The 14,851-nt window shown below is 55.9% G+C and overlaps 2 protein-coding genes across 2 annotated transcripts; one reads left to right on the forward strand and one right to left on the reverse strand.

Annotated features, from left to right (window-relative positions):
* Window positions 1-11,956, forward strand: Lonp1 (lon peptidase 1, mitochondrial). The gene is made up of 18 exons (XM_075942603.1): window positions 1-438; window positions 3,379-3,467; window positions 3,928-4,047; window positions 4,395-4,632; window positions 5,829-5,890; window positions 6,041-6,170; window positions 6,281-6,364; window positions 7,298-7,518; window positions 8,061-8,199; window positions 8,556-8,734; window positions 9,914-10,001; window positions 10,109-10,231; window positions 10,316-10,432; window positions 10,666-10,806; window positions 10,881-11,046; window positions 11,154-11,371; window positions 11,446-11,610; window positions 11,690-11,956. Exons 1-18 carry the CDS (start codon window positions 34-36, stop codon window positions 11,867-11,869), a joined length of 2,865 nt encoding a protein of 954 aa, XP_075798718.1. The 5' UTR covers window positions 1-33; the 3' UTR covers window positions 11,870-11,956.
* Window positions 11,957-12,004: 48 nt separating this feature from the next.
* Window positions 12,005-12,804, reverse strand: Rpl36 (ribosomal protein L36). The gene is made up of 4 exons (XM_075942604.1): window positions 12,674-12,804; window positions 12,463-12,557; window positions 12,216-12,350; window positions 12,005-12,131 (listed from the first exon to the last, which is right to left on the reverse strand). The coding sequence occupies exons 2-4, from the start codon at window positions 12,553-12,555 to the stop codon at window positions 12,042-12,044; spliced, it is 318 nt and encodes a 105-aa protein (XP_075798719.1). The 5' UTR covers window positions 12,556-12,557; window positions 12,674-12,804; the 3' UTR covers window positions 12,005-12,041.
* Window positions 12,805-14,851: the final 2,047 nt, after the last annotated feature.

The raw sequence follows: 14,851 nt of genomic DNA on the forward strand, positions 1-14,851 counted from the left end.
GTGGGCGCGGTGCGCCTTCAGTATGGCCGTTCCATGGCGGCGAGCACAGGCTACGTGCGGCTGTGGGCCGCTGCGCGGTGCTGGGCTCTGCGGCGGCCGCTGCTGGCCGTCACTGGAGGCCGCGTCCCGAGTGCGTCCGGGTCGTGGTTGCGCCGAGGCCGGCGGGTCTGCGACACATCGGCTCCCTGGGCGCTCGGCGGCCGCGTCCCCGCTGGCGCGGGTCAGTGGCGGGGGCTGTGGGACGCGGGCGGCCGCGGCGGCAGCGGCGGCGACGAGACCTCCGAGGGCGGATCGGAGGACGGGGCCGCGGCGGGCGGCGGGGACGGCCCGGTCGTCACGGCCCTCGCGCCCATGACCGTCCCGGATGTGTTTCCGCACCTGCCGCTCATCGCCATCACCCGCAACCCGGTATTCCCGCGCTTTATCAAGATCGTGGAGGTAAAGAGAGCGCCGCGCCCGGCCCTCACCACTCGGGAGTCTGAGGCAGGAGGATGCCAGAGTCCTTGGTGGCTCTTTTGGACATTCTCCCCTATTCGGTTCCTTCAGTACCTGAGACAGTGTGGGCTTGGGTCCGTGAATCTAGGACCCTCGGTGATAGAAATCCCAGGCCGACTAGCAGCAGACTACAGTTCTTTTCCTCTCATCTTGGCGAACATTTTGTACCACCTTCTGAGCCTCCCTTGTGCAATCGTCTGTTGTTTATTGAGAGAGTCTATATCTTCTGTCTTGAGACAGGGTCTCGTGTAGCCCAAGCCAGCAAGCGTCTTAAGTTTTTACTCCCTTAGTTACTTTGTATCACGCACAGTTATGAGATACAAAGTTTCAGGCCTTGGGGCCTTTTTTCTAGGAGTAGGAGAAAGCGGGAATGACTGACGTTTGAGAGGCATACCAAAGGAAGAAGAAAAGGACAGCATTTCAGCAGTGTCCCTGACATCCACCTCATATCCACCCTGAAGAAGAAAGTAAGAACAGCCTTTACCTAAGGGAGGAAAATTCCAGTGCAGGAAGCTGATCCCAGCTGAGCCTTGAGGCAGGGAGAGAGAACAGGATGATGAAATCACCCGAAAGCAGAGACATTTAAAAGTAGAGAATTTCCTAATCAGCTGCCTACCCCCACTGCCTTTATGTTTTATTTTTCTCCTTTTAAACTTGGAAATCAGAGTCCAGGGAGGCCAGTGGTTATCAGTTAACCTAGTACCAAGGTCATACAATGAGTCATTGCCATATCCACCCCACAAACTCCCCTCAGCAGTGTAGATGTGGGGAGGCTCAGAGGCTGCTCCTCCATCTACCTCCTCTCCCATGTTTCCAAGGCCCATCATTTATGTTGCCTGTTTGGTAGGACACACACTTTCCAGCCAACCCTGTAAGATGATATGGCACCGTTACCTATCTGCAGGTTGCTTCCGATGGCCTCTTTTCCCCTCATCTGGAAAGTGGATATAATAGAGGCTCCACTCTCCAAATCGGAGAGCTGCGGTGGAAGTCACGCATAGGCCTGTGTGTGCCGGCTTTTTTGTTTTGGTTGAGGCAGGCTCTCATGTGTTCTAGGCTAACCTCAAACTTGCTATATAGTTGAAGTTGGCCTTGAGCCCCTGGTCCTCCGGCCTCTCCACCACCCCAGCTCTGGGGTCACAGGTGTCCTCATAGTCCTGAGTTACTGAGTAATAAGCCTCTGCAGTTTGCCGCTTAGAGGCAGTCCCAGACACAGTTCCTGTGACCCTTGTAGGGCTAGCCATGCCTGGAAGGTTCTGATCCTGCAGGACTGCCCTGGAGGCCCCTTCTGGATTCCCTTTACTCCTCGGCTTCTGGGAGCAGAGCAAAGAGACATTTCTTCTGCTGTCCGCCACACACAGCTAAGCCATCAAGGGCACGCACAGCCTTGAGACACTGGCACATGGCTTTCTGATGTCATCACCTTATAGATGACTAGCCAGCAGCTTCCATCAGAGAACTACAGCGGGCTCCTGGGAGCAGTGAATGGATCTGTTAGCAAAACTGCTTTCATGTCTGCAGCTGCCAGGCTTAAGGGCTCTCCTCAGCTGGGGATTGTACAGAGGTGGCTTGGGCTGCCGGGGTTCTGGGCGCAATGCTCACTTAGCGTGCGTGAGGTGATGGCCCCAGCGTCACACAAACAACGTGTCACCCCAGTGCTCAGGTGAAAGGAGGAGCATCAGTGGCTCAGAGTTACTCTTGGCTACATGAGCCACTGTTTTAGTTACCATCTATTGCTGTGAGGAGACACCGTGACCAAGGCTTGCTTACGTTTAATGCGGTAGTTTGTGAGCATCACGGTGGCGAAGGTGTTGGCAGGCAGGCATGGCGTTGTAACTGTGACCGAGAACTTGCTTCTGATCCACAAGTTGCAGGCAGAGAGAGCCTGGCATGGGCTTTTGAAACCTCAAAGCCTACCCCCAGTGGCAGACAGCCAACAAAGGCCACACCTCCCAAGCCTTCCTAAACAATTCCTATGACTGATACCAAACATTCAAATATAGGAGCCTGTGGGGCCATTCTCATTCAAATACCACAGACCCTATCTCAAACAACAACACCCACCTAAACTGGAAGTGGGTGGTGCTGACTGTCAAATCCCTGCACAGAGGAGGGTAGATTAGGGTTGGCGTGAGTTCAAGCCAACCTGTGCTCCATCGGGAGACCCTGTCTCAGACAAGCAAGAGCCCCACACAGATGAAGAGTGTTGGGACCCCCTTCCCCAGCCTTGCTATATCAGAAACTTGTCCCTGTAAATCCTGAACTAAAGCAAGAGGATCACCTTGAGTTCCAAATTAGTGTCAGCTCTGTGGTGTGCGCTAAACTACGGAGTGCCGGTGGGGCAACGGCTCAGGTGACAAGTGTGTGTGTTTGCACTGAGTTTATGTGTATGAGTATTTGCATATACAGGCACGTGTGTGCTTAGTGCCCGTGGAATTCAAAAGAGTGTTGGGTTCCTTGAAACTTGAGTCAAGGATGGTTGGGAACCTCTGTGTGGTTCTGAGAGTTGAGCTCAAGCCGTCTACAAGAACAAGTGCTCCTAACGGCCAAGCCACCCGTCCAGCCCCACTGCTTCTGTTTTTTGTTGGAATGGTCTCTCTGCAGCCCTTGCTGTCCTGGACCTCGCACTGTAGACCAGGCTGGCCTCGAACTCAGAAAGGTCTCCCTGTCTCTGCTGGGCACCGTGACAGCTGCTAAGGGGTGGGAGGAGTCAGTCACTGAGATCAGAGTAACTAGGAAGCGGTGCTCGAGGCTGGAAGGAAGCCACCTCAGACTCCAGGGCCTCCTGCCTCAGCTCACTCCATGTGTGACGGTGGAGCTGTGGCTTTGCAGTAAGCATTTTTGCCAGTGGCCGTGACTGGTGCCTTGCTTATTCTCCTGCAGGTTAAAAATAAGAAGCTGGTTGAGCTCCTGAGGAGGAAAGTCCGCCTGGCGCAGCCCTATGTTGGTGTCTTCCTGAAGAGAGATGACAAGTAAGTTTTTCCTGCATGAGACTGTTTGAACTTTTCAAATTGAGCTAAAAGGATCCAAGGACAAGACCAAGAGCCAAAAACACTGCCATTTTAGTCTAAGCCAAAGGCTTGGCTTTAGAGTCCCCCAGGGAGGGGCTGGGCCATGGCTTAGTCAGGAGCATTTACCTAGCACGTGAAAGACCCTTTCCCAACGCTGTAGAGCTGTAGACGTGAACTCTTAGCCCCAGTGAAGGTCGGGATCTCAGGACACCCACCCACGAATCTAGTTCTTAACCTCAGAGTGGGAACTGTAACAGGGAAGACGGAGTTAGTGAGGTGCTCCACCCAGGAAGGACTACTGCTGTCCATCACCCTTGAAGGAGCAGACAGGTGCTTCTGTCTCTCGTAACTCCTACCCAAGTTGCCCCACCGCACACAGTGCTGTGGCCCCGCCAATGTGTCTTTATGTTGTCTCCCTCAGCAATGAGTCGGATGTGGTAGAGAGCCTGGATGAAATCTACCACACTGGAACGTTCGCTCAGATCCATGAGATGCAGGACCTTGGAGACAAGCTACGCATGATCGTCACAGGCCACAGAAGGTACGGGGTCACAGTCAGGGTGAGATAAGATGTGCCCTTCAGCGTGCACAGAAGTGATTGTGGCCAACAGCTCTCCCTGACTCAGACGGTTGCAAGCATTTACCACCACTGGTCAAGAGAAAATGCCCAAGGCCATAGCATTTTGTCCCTTGGCGCTGCTCCAAGAAGCCCAGAGGTCTCGAGTGCCGTGTTTTTGTTAGTGAGCCCCAGTATTTTCAATGCTTTTCAGTTTGCCTTGTTTTGTTGGATTTTTCCCCCATTTTTTTGAAAACCCTAGGGCCACAGGGCCTTTGAACACACAGCTCTGTCCTGGCTCCACCTGGGCTCATCGGTCTGCCTGCTCGCAGGATTCACATCAGCCGGCAGCTGGAGGTGGAGCCCGAGGGGCCAGAGCCAGAGTCCGAGAACAAGCAGAAGTCCCGGAGGAAGCTGAAGCGAGGCAAGAAGGAGGCCGAGGATGAGTCGGCAGCCAAGCCCCAGCTGGAGCTGCTGCCTGAGGCCTCTACCGACACCCCCAAAGAGGTGCTCATGGTGGAGGTTGAGAACGTGGCCCATGAAGACTTCCAGGTCACAGAGGAGGTGAAGGTAAGCCATTTGCCATGCTGTGGGCCTTGAGCAGCAGTCCCCTGAAATGATCTCCACAGACAGTGGGGTGGGTGCAGGACTGCACTGGCGCATTGTTGTTCGTAGAGAAGGTGGGATTTGAACCCATGCCACCCCAGCTCAGTCTTCCAACGCTCTGTAGAGCACCCACCTGTTACTCCCTCACAGCTCAGGAGCCGGTTCATGAATCAGGGAATAAGTGAGCTACGGCCATTCTGACCCCAAACTGAAGCTTTCCTGCCTTCCTCAAGGTCCCCATGGGTAGGACAGTTAGATGACCCAAAGCCCGGAATGTGTTCTGAAGTCTGTGCAGTGCTGTCACTGCTGGCAGATGGGACTTCTGCGGCCTCTTCTAGGGACTGTGACTCCATTGGTTGTGGTTGATCAGAGCTATGGGCAAGATGCTCTGGGCTGAGCTCTGTGGGTGGATGCTGGAATTACTTGTGATGTCTGCTGTGGGCTGGGGCTGTGTGGAGAGAGGAGGCCTCTGGACTGATGCTGGATCGTGGACTTCATGGGATTGTCGGCGGCCTGGGAGAATCATTCTGTTTAATGGAACATGTTTCAACTTGGAGCAATGTCTCCATGCTGGTGGCACTATGCCAGCCTTCCTGTTGAGACGTGCAGTGCACCCTTGTGTTGGTCTCCTCTACAAAGGGGAATTCAGCTGGGGGTGTTGTCCTGCCTGGTTGTGATCTCAGTACTATGAGGCTGAGGCAGGAGGATGACTGGTGTTGGAGGCCGGCCTAGGTCATAGAGTAAGGCCCTGCCTCAACAACAGAAAGCAAAAGCCCTGGAAAACATGTGGAGTGGGGGCAGCAGCCCTGACCGTCTGGAGCAGTGCTTGCTTGAGTCCCCGGTCTCCATGGGTGGGCCCTTGGATTTATTTTCTATAGTTTTTTGTTTTGTTTTTATGTCTACCCTTATGAGGGTAGAGTGCATATGGAGGTCAGACAGGCTTGGGAGTCTAGGAGTTGGTTTTGTACCATATGGAACCCACGGGTGGCACTTGGGCCATCATGCTTGGTGGCCAGAGCCTTTATGCTCTGAGCCATCTCACTGGCCCCGGGTGTACTCCTGTTGTTGCTGATGACCTTGATTTCTACTCTGTTGTCCTGGGGTGGTCCTGGGGGCTCCCCTTCTGCCGTCTTGTGACTGCCATGGTTCCTGCTTGGCAGGCCCTGACTGCAGAGATTGTGAAGACCATTCGGGATATCATCGCCCTGAACCCTCTGTACAGGTCAGCGTTTGAGGGCCGGGGTGGGCGGGGACTACCACATGGTGCCCGCTCTCTGCCCCACTGCAGCACACTGGCAAAGCTAGCTGTTACTGAAGCTTGGCGGTGTGTGGTGGGGGAGGTGTCTAAGGCACGGCTTCTCTGTCCCTACAGGGAGTCAGTGTTGCAGATGATGCAGGCAGGCCAGCGTGTGGTGGACAACCCCATCTACCTAAGCGACATGGGTGCTGCGCTTACAGGGGCAGAGTCCCATGAGCTGCAGGATGTTTTGGAGGAAACCAATGTGAGTGTGCCATGTCAGGACAGAGTCCCCAGCTGGGGCTCACGTGGGTGCTTGTCCCGTACCACCAGCGCTACTGCTCCCAGACAACCCACTGTCCCCTGTTGTTTCAGATCCTTAAGCGGCTCTACAAAGCCCTGTCACTCTTGAAGAAGGAGTTTGAGTTGAGCAAGCTTCAGCAACGCCTAGGCCGAGAGGTGATGGGAAGGGGAGGTGAAGGGATGCATCCTGGCTCTAACCCTGATTTAGGGTTCTCTGTAAACAGGCTGACCCAGAACTTACACTTACACAGTCCCCTTGTCTCAGCCCCAGTGTGCTGGGACGTTAGGCATGTGCTCGTCTTCATTTGCTGTAGCAAAGGCTCCCTCCTGGGGTGGGCTGCAGCTCAGTGAACATAGCATAAGCCTGTTGTAGGAGGCCGCTCGTTCATCTCCCAGCTACCCAGACCCCCGAAATAACCACACAGAAACTATATTATTTAAGTCACTGCTTGGCCATAAACAAACATATTGCTACCTAGCTCTTATATCTAGAATTAACCCATTCCCATTATTTTATATTTTACCATGAAACTCGTGGCCTCCCTGCAAGGTTCCAGCTGGCAGCTCACATCTTTCCCCTCTGGTGGCTACATTGCATCTCATGACTCTGCCTTCTTTCTTCCAGCATTCAGTTTAGTTTTCCCCACCTAGCTCTACTCTGCCCTATCTCAGGCCAAGCCAGCTTCTTTATTCATTAACCAACAAAGCAAACACATATTAACAACCAAAGCAACACATATACAGAAGGACTTCCCACACCATAAGCCAGGCAAGATGACGGCAGGATGGTCAGGAGTTCAGAGCCATCCTTAGCTATATAGGGAGTTTTGAGGCCAGTCTGGGCTACATGACCTGCTTCAAAATCAAAAACTAAGAGAATGCAGGTTTAACTCATGGGTAGTTTGGTGTGTGTGTGGTTGGCTGTGTCTGTTTGGCCATTACAGCAGATCCACACAGAAAGCAAGTCCACGCCTGGGTGCCCTGTGACACTCTTTGTGGAAGACTGTAAGGGAAGCATGCTGTACACCCAGCCCAGGGGATTCTGTGGAGGGGCCCTGCCCCGCCTTGCTCCAGCTCTGCCTGCCACAGGTGGAGGAGAAGATCAAGCAGACACACAGGAAGTACCTGCTGCAGGAGCAGCTGAAGATCATCAAGAAGGAACTGGGGCTGGAGAAGGATGACAAAGACGCTATCGAGGAGAAGTTCCGGGAGCGCCTCAAGGAGCTCATGGTACCCAAGCATGTAATGGACGTGGTGGATGAGGAGCTGAGCAAGCTAGCCCTGCTGGACAACCACTCCTCTGAGTTCAAGTGAGTCCCCACTGCCATGGCTCCAGGCCACACCTGCATGCTGTGCCGCGAAATCCTGGGGTGGGCATGTTGCTGTGCAGGCTGCTGGGAATCTAAAAGGCCTCTGGGCCCAGGCCTGAGCTGTACGTGCCTGTGGCGATGCTGGCTGCCTTGTCCCTGCCTCTGGCTCTGCCTGCAGTGGCCCAGGAAGCAAGCATGTGGTGGACCAGCACAGTCTGAGCGCAGCCCAGCACTTTTGCTTCTGCCTGCTGATGCGGGTCCATGTCTAGACTCTCTTCCGCCCGGCTCAGTGGGTGGCACTGGTCCCTAGTGGTTCAGGCAACTCCACATTGACTCGTGTCAGTCTGAGCTGAAATCTTGGCTTGAGGATGCTATACCCCTGAAGTACAGCCCTCCCTCTGGCTCACTGAGCGGGCCTGCCCTCAGCTTCTCCTCTGAGGCATACTCATCCCTACTGCCCCTCAGTTGTCGTGTCCCTCATGGGTGGTGAACATCCTTCCTGTGGTCCCTGGGGCTCTGCTCAAAGTGCTTTGTCCCTGCAGTGTCACCCGCAACTATCTGGACTGGCTGACATCCATCCCCTGGGGCCGGCAGAGTGATGAGAACCTTGACCTGGGTCGGGCCCAGGCTGTGCTGGAGGAGGACCACTACGGCATGGAGGACGTGAAGAAGCGCGTCCTGGTAAGTCCCACAGCATGCGCACCACCACTGCTGAGGGCAGGCTGCCTCCTTTTGTCTTTAAGTCCTTCCATCGGAAACCAACCAGCTACCCACTGGGGCTCAGGATGTCCCTAGTGGATGGGTGGCAGAAGCCTGGTGTACTAGGTTTGCAGTACCTAGGGGGCTCTGTGACAAGGTGTGATGTGGGCCAGGCTGTGGAGAAGGGATCCTTATGTGTGTGACACCTCTGAGCAGCCCCGGTGCGCTGCAGCCACAGCTCCCATTAGCCCAGCCTAACGCCTCATAGGCATTGGGAGGCATTGGGCCCTGACTCTGGAGGCCTGCACCTGTGCACTGAGTCTCCTTGGCCTCCACAGGAGTTCATCGCTGTGAGCCAGCTCCGAGGCTCCACCCAGGGCAAGATCCTATGCTTCCACGGGCCACCGGGTGTGGGCAAGACCAGCATCGCACGCTCCATCGCCCGTGCCCTCGGCCGTGAATACTTCCGTTTCAGTGTTGGTGGTATGACAGATGTGGCTGAAATCAAGGGGCACAGGTAGGTAGACCAGGCCTGGCACCTACCTGACTGGACAAGCAGTGTGACCCAGGCAGCAGCCTGCTCCTGCTCACTGTGGGAGGTTTGCACTGGCCAGGGCAGAGTATTCCAGGCTAGGGTCAACAGAGGAACAGAGGCAGGAGGTAGCTAGTTGTTGGCCGGTCTCAACTTTGTTTTTCAGGGTGGCCTTATTATATAGCCTTTGCTGTCGCGGAGTTGGAACTCCCTATGTAGACCAGGTTGCCCTTGAATTCACAGATCCTCCTGCCTCCTTCTCCTGAGTCTAGGATTAAAGATGTATGCCACCACACCTGAAACTGTTTTTTTAAAGGGCACCTAAATATGCATTCAGTGTGGAAGCCCCGAGGTGGGGGGCAGTCAGCTGCAGGAGCACAGGCGGCACAGGAGCCTGGCAGCCTTTGAGTTAAGCACTGAGACCAAGCTGACACGAGTGACTGGTGGCAGAGCCAGGTGGCCTTTCCTAGGCCTATGGTTGCTCCGGGTCCCTAGCATAGGGCAGATCCAGTGTGGTTGGAAGAAGCTGAGAGGAAGCAGGCTTGGCGGGCAGAGGCAGGCAGGCTGTGCTGATGCCCGCCAATGAACAGTCAGGAGCTAGCTTGGGTAGAGCATGGCACATGTTCCCTTTGCCAGCCTGGATATGTGAAGCCCTTCCTTGGGAATCAAAAGTATCTTGTCACAATAGTAAAGCACCCCTTTCTGCCCAAAACTCCCGGCAGTCCTTCAGGTCCTGCGCAGTCCCAGCCACAGGGACCCCCTTGCTGCTCCTACTTACCAGGCTCCGTCCCTCACAGCCTGCTCTAGCTTGTTTGCTCAGTGCCACCGTCATCTTTCATTCCCTGCAGTGGCACTCTGCCACCCCTGCTCCTGAGCTCGCTCAGGCCCTTGTTTATCCTGTCCAGCCTGCCTTGCAGAGTCTTGGGCCTGAGTGTGGCTTTCACGCTGCACCAGCTGTCCCCGTCAAGATTCAGCCTGGACGGCCATCCCCCACCTAATTCAGCTACTAAGGAAGTGGGCTGAGCATGACTGCAGGCTGGGCATATTGTCAGATACTGCCTGGAGGGAGAGCATTGGGGTGAACTGTGAGACCAAGAGCTGCCTCCAAGTGGGCCTCTGCTTGGCTTGCTGACCCACACCGAGTGTGCCCCCCTCCCCCCACAGGCGCACCTACGTTGGGGCCATGCCTGGGAAAATCATCCAGTGTTTGAAGAAGACCAAGACAGAGAACCCGCTGGTGCTGATTGATGAGGTGGGGCAGGCTCTGGGGACAGAAGGATCAGGATCAGGCCATGCTAAGCCCAGCATGTGATGGGAAGGAGCTGGGCATGGTCCCATGGTCCTGCCTTCCTCACGCAGGTGGACAAGATTGGCCGAGGCTACCAAGGGGACCCATCATCAGCACTGCTGGAGTTGCTGGACCCTGAGCAGAACGCCAACTTCCTGGACCACTACCTGGATGTGCCCGTGGACCTGTCCAAGGTGAGTGCTGACTAATGTGCTCTGTGTAGGGGCTGCAGAAGCTGGGTGCACCAGCTTCCAGCACTCTGTGCCCCTTCTCGCTAGGTGCTGTTCATCTGCACAGCCAATGTCACTGACACCATCCCAGAGCCGCTGAGGGACCGCATGGAGATGATCAATGTGTCAGGCTATGTAGCACAGGAGAAGCTGGCCATCGCTGAGGTAGGTGGAGCCCGAGGGCTGGAGGGGCACAAGATCAGATCAGGTTCTCCGTTCCCAGTGCTTGTCAGGTGCTAGGCAGAGGTCTTGGGCCACACTTCCCCTCCAGGCAGGGCTGGGACCCCCACTATGGAGCTGTTCAGCCTTGGGTGTGTGGGAGCAGCATGGGACCCCAGGGTGCCTCACCCATATAGTGAATGGGGGCAGTAGGCATTGCTGACAGCTGCTCCCCACAGCGGTACCTGGTGCCACAGGCCCGCGCCTTGTGCGGCCTGGACGAGAACAAGGCCCAGCTGTCTGCTGCGGTGCTCACTCTGCTCATCAAGCAGTACTGCAGAGAGAGTGGTGTTCGCAATCTGCAGAAGCAGGTGGAGAAGGTGAGTCCCTCCAGCTGCATGCCTGCCTGCCACAGACCCCTCAGCACAAGCCTCACCACACCTCCACTCTGCAGGTGCTGCGCAAAGCAGCCTACAAGATAGTCAGTGGGGAGGCGGAGACGGTGCAGGTGACGCCAGAGAACCTGCAGGACTTCGTGGGGAAACCCGTGTTCACCGTGGAGCGCATGTACGACATCACACCTGCTGGTGTGGTCATGGGCTTGGCCTGGACTGCCATGGGTGAGCGCCCCACGCCGCACCATCGCTGCTACTCGGACTGATGGCACAAGTGTGTGCTGCCAGTGCAGAAAAGCAGGTCTTAGCACATAGTCCCCTCCGTCTCCTAGGAGGCTCCACTCTGTTCGTGGAGACGTCTTTGAGGAGGCCTTTGCTCAGGGGCAGCAGGGAGGACAAGGATGGCAGCCTAGAGGTGACAGGGCAGCTGGGGGATGTGATGAAGGAGAGTGCCCGCATCGCCTACACGTTTGCCCGTGCCTTCCTGATGGAGCAGGACCCGGACAATGACTTCCTGGTCACCTCTCACATCCACCTGCACGTGCCTGAGGTAGGAAGGACCCTGTCTGGTTGGCACCTTACCCCGAAACCCACCAGCTCCTCTCACTGCCTGCCTCTCTGCAGGGTGCTACCCCTAAGGATGGCCCCAGCGCGGGCTGCACCATCGTGACAGCGCTCCTGTCCCTAGCCCTGGGTCAGCCTGTGCTGCAGAACCTGGCCATGACGGGGGAGGTCTCCCTCACCGGCAAAGTGTTGCCTGTGGGCGGCATCAAGGAGAAAACAATCGCGGTGAGTGCCGTGCCGCACCCAAGCCCTCGGTCACCTGGGGAGCTGAGTCAGGACCCTGCTGACTGACTGTCCCCCACAGGCCAAGCGCGCAGGTGTGACCTGCATCGTCTTGCCGGCCGAGAACAGGAAGGACTTTTCGGACTTGGCCCCATTCATCACGGAGGGACTGGAGGTGCACTTTGTGGAGCACTACCGTGACATCTTCCGCATCGCCTTTCCGCTGCGCGAGCAGCACCAGGCGCGGGCTGTGGAGCGGTGACCCGGGGACTGAGTTTGTAATCATGGGGTGGCGGAGCCACGAGCAGAGCTGTAGAATCATGAATAAAGAGCCTGTTTCCAGAGCCAAGCCGAGTCACCGCGCAGCCGCAAACACACGCACGCAACACACACGATCTGCGCCACAGCAACGTTTATTGAGAACGGGGAGGGGATCAGTCCTTCTTGGCCGCCGCCTTCCTCATGGCGGCCAGCACGTTGCTCAGCTCCTCCCGCTTCCTCTTGGCGCGTATGTGCGTGCCCACCTGTGTGTGGGGGGAGTCGCGTCACCCTGGGGCACCCGCAGCCAGGTCCACCCCGCCCGCCCGCCGGCCCTCCGCGCCGCCTACCCGCTTCTTGATGAACTTGAGCGCGCGCTTGTCCTTGGACACCTTGAGCAGCTCCATGGCGCGCCGCTCGTAGGGTGCGAAGCCGCACACCTCCCGGATCATGTCCCGCACGAACTTGGTGTGCTTTGTGAGGCGCTGCGGGGACCCGGGACGAACTCAGCGGCGCGGCAGCCGCCCCGCACGCACCCCGCGCTACCCCGCGCCCCGGCCTCTCCTCCCCAGCCGCGGCCCCGGAGCCCGCACTCACCCCGCGCCGCCGGCTGTGCCTCGGCTGGCTTACGTTCTTCGTCACCTTGTGGCCCTTGTTGAGGCCCACGGCCATGGGGTAGCGCAGGGCCATGGCTGCGGGACGACACGGCGGCTGAGACCGGCCCCTCCGCCCGCCCGCCCGCCCCCCGACGCGCCCCGCGGCCCGAGAGCCCCGATGGTGGCGGATGCCCCTGACGAGCTCCACGTACCTGCTCCTCTCCGATGGCGGCCGCGACAGGAAGGACGGCGCCGCGCGGAACCCTGGGATATCTGCTCCTCGATCGCCGCTGCGGCCAGAGAGGCAGACGCGCCGCGGGCGCCCTCTGGTGGCCGGAGGCTCCGCGGCCACTGTGAGCATGTGCAGCCGCGGGGCGAGCCCGGCTTTGGGCGGCTGTGCCTGCTGCCTTTGGTCTTCCTTTTGGCTGGGAGTTCGAACAGGAAACTCGCCTGTTGCTAGCTGTTGAAGCGAGTTACTCTCTGACAGTAAAAAACAAACAAACAACAAACAAACAAAAAGACCGTTTAAAGTTTTTATTATTGGCTAGAGACATGGAGCAGAGGTTTAAGAGTACTTGATATCCTTCCAAAGGACATGGGTCCAATTCTCTGTTTGTTTTTGTTTTGTTTTTCGAAGCAGGGTTTCTCTGTAGCTTTGGAGCCTGTCCTGGGACTAGCTCTAGTAGACCAGGCTGGCCTCTAACTCACAGAGATCCTCCTGCTGGGATTAAAGGCGTGCGCCACCACCGCCCGGCCTGGGACCAATTATAAGTATCCACAATGGCAAAAAACAAACAAACAAAACTGGGCAGTGTTGGGAGACACTTGGGAGGCAGAGATAATCGGATCCCTGAGTTTGAGGTCAACCTGGCTTACAGAGTGAGTTCCAGGACAGCCAGGACTGTTTCACAGAGAAACCCTGTCTCAAAAAACAACTTTTTTGTTTTTTAAATATCCGGTAGTGCAGAAGACAGGGGATCTCTAAATCCAAAGCCAATCTGGTCTAAAAAGCGAGTTCCAGGATAGCCAGGCCTACACAGAAACCCACCACCAGCGCGGCTCAGGCGTGTCCAACGTGGGGAGGGGCGGGGCCTAGAACACAGGCGCAGGAGGGCGGGGATAAAAGAGCAGCCGCCCAGGGGCGTGGCCAAGGTGGACGGGGGCGGGGCCTAGGGTCCAAAATGCGAGCAAGCTTCAAGTTCAGAGAAGGCTGTAGAAGACCTTCGAGGTGCTCAGGACTCCACCCTCCGGTGTCGCCTTATTTGTAGGTTCACTCCTGTTTCTGACTTCTGTGGGTTTCTGAGCAAGCACTACACCATAACACACTGCAAGGTACAAGGTGACTTTGCCAGGGAAGAAACAGATCTTCCCACGATCACAAGGAAGTTGGAGGCCTCTGGGAGAGGCACTTCCCTTCCTGCCTGCATTTAGGATAGAGGGTCCCTGGTCAATCTGACCTGGTTCCCTTCTCTGCTTGGAACGCTTTTCTTAAAATAATTTCTTTCAATCCTCAGGTCCAAAGGTCAACTTCTAGGCACTACTGCCAACACACGCTACCTTGAGATGTTGTTCTAGACTCTTCCTACCCACATCCTTTTACCTCTTAGTCAGAAAGGCTGTTTTGCTTTTGTTCTGGGTGAAAGTGTCAGGATAGATTCTCCAAGTCGTGGGGGAACATTGGGCTTTAATCCCAGCACTGAGGAAGCCCAGGCAGGTGAATCTCTGTGAGTTTTAGGTCAGCCTATTCTACGTAATGAATTCCAGGACAGCTAGATGAAGAAGAAGAAGAAGAAGAAGAAGAAGAAGAAGAAGAAGAAGAAGAAGAGGAGGAGGAGGAGGAGGAGGAGGAGGAGGAGGAGGAGGAGGAGGAGGAGGAGGAGGAGAAGGAGAAGAAGAAGAAGAAGAAGAAGAAGAAGAAGAAGAAGAAGAAGAAGAAGAAGAAGAAGAAGAAGAAGAAGAAGAAAAGAAGAAGAAGAAGAAGAAAAACCCTGTGTTAAAAAACAAAACAAAAACCCTATGAAAATAAATATGAAGGATCTGGGGATCATGGATGTGTTTGGATGAGAATGGTCCCCATAGTCTCATATGTTTGAATACCTGGTCCCCAGTTGGTAGAACTGTTTAGGAAGGTGAGGAGGTGTAGCTCTATTGGGGGGTGGCACTGGGGTGTGCTTTGAGGTTGCAAGAGCCCACACCATTCCCAGCATTCTCTCGTTCTCTTCGCCTCCTGCTTGTGAACAAGAAAGTAAGCTCTCAGCTGCTGCACCAGCACCAGTCTGTCTGTTGCTCCGCTCCCTGCCAGCTCCCTGCCATGATGGTTAGGGACTCCCATGCTGAAACTGTGGAACCCAATAAACGCTTCATAGTTTTTAGTGCCTTGGCCGTAGTGT

This window comes from Microtus pennsylvanicus, chromosome 12 (genome assembly GCF_037038515.1).
Source record: "Microtus pennsylvanicus isolate mMicPen1 chromosome 12, mMicPen1.hap1, whole genome shotgun sequence".
NCBI classification, from domain to species: Eukaryota; Metazoa; Chordata; class Mammalia; order Rodentia; family Cricetidae; genus Microtus; species Microtus pennsylvanicus.

Coding starts and splice junctions, on each gene's coding strand:
- Rpl36 (XM_075942604.1), bottom strand. CDS start 12,555: ATGGCCCTGCGCTACCCCATGGCCGTGGGCCTCAACAAGGGCCACAAG. Junction 12,351..12,462: donor GGCACAGCCGGCGGCGCGGG/GTGAGTGCGGGC, acceptor GGGTCCCCGCAG/CGCCTCACAAAGCACACCAA. Junction 12,132..12,215: donor TCAAGTTCATCAAGAAGCGG/GTAGGCGGCGCG, acceptor CCCCACACACAG/GTGGGCACGCACATACGCGC.
- Lonp1 (XM_075942603.1), top strand. CDS start 34: ATGGCGGCGAGCACAGGCTACGTGCGGCTGTGGGCCGCTGCGCGGTGC. Junction 8,200..8,555: donor ACGTGAAGAAGCGCGTCCTG/GTAAGTCCCACA, acceptor TGGCCTCCACAG/GAGTTCATCGCTGTGAGCCA. Junction 8,735..9,913: donor GCTGAAATCAAGGGGCACAG/GTAGGTAGACCA, acceptor CTCCCCCCACAG/GCGCACCTACGTTGGGGCCA.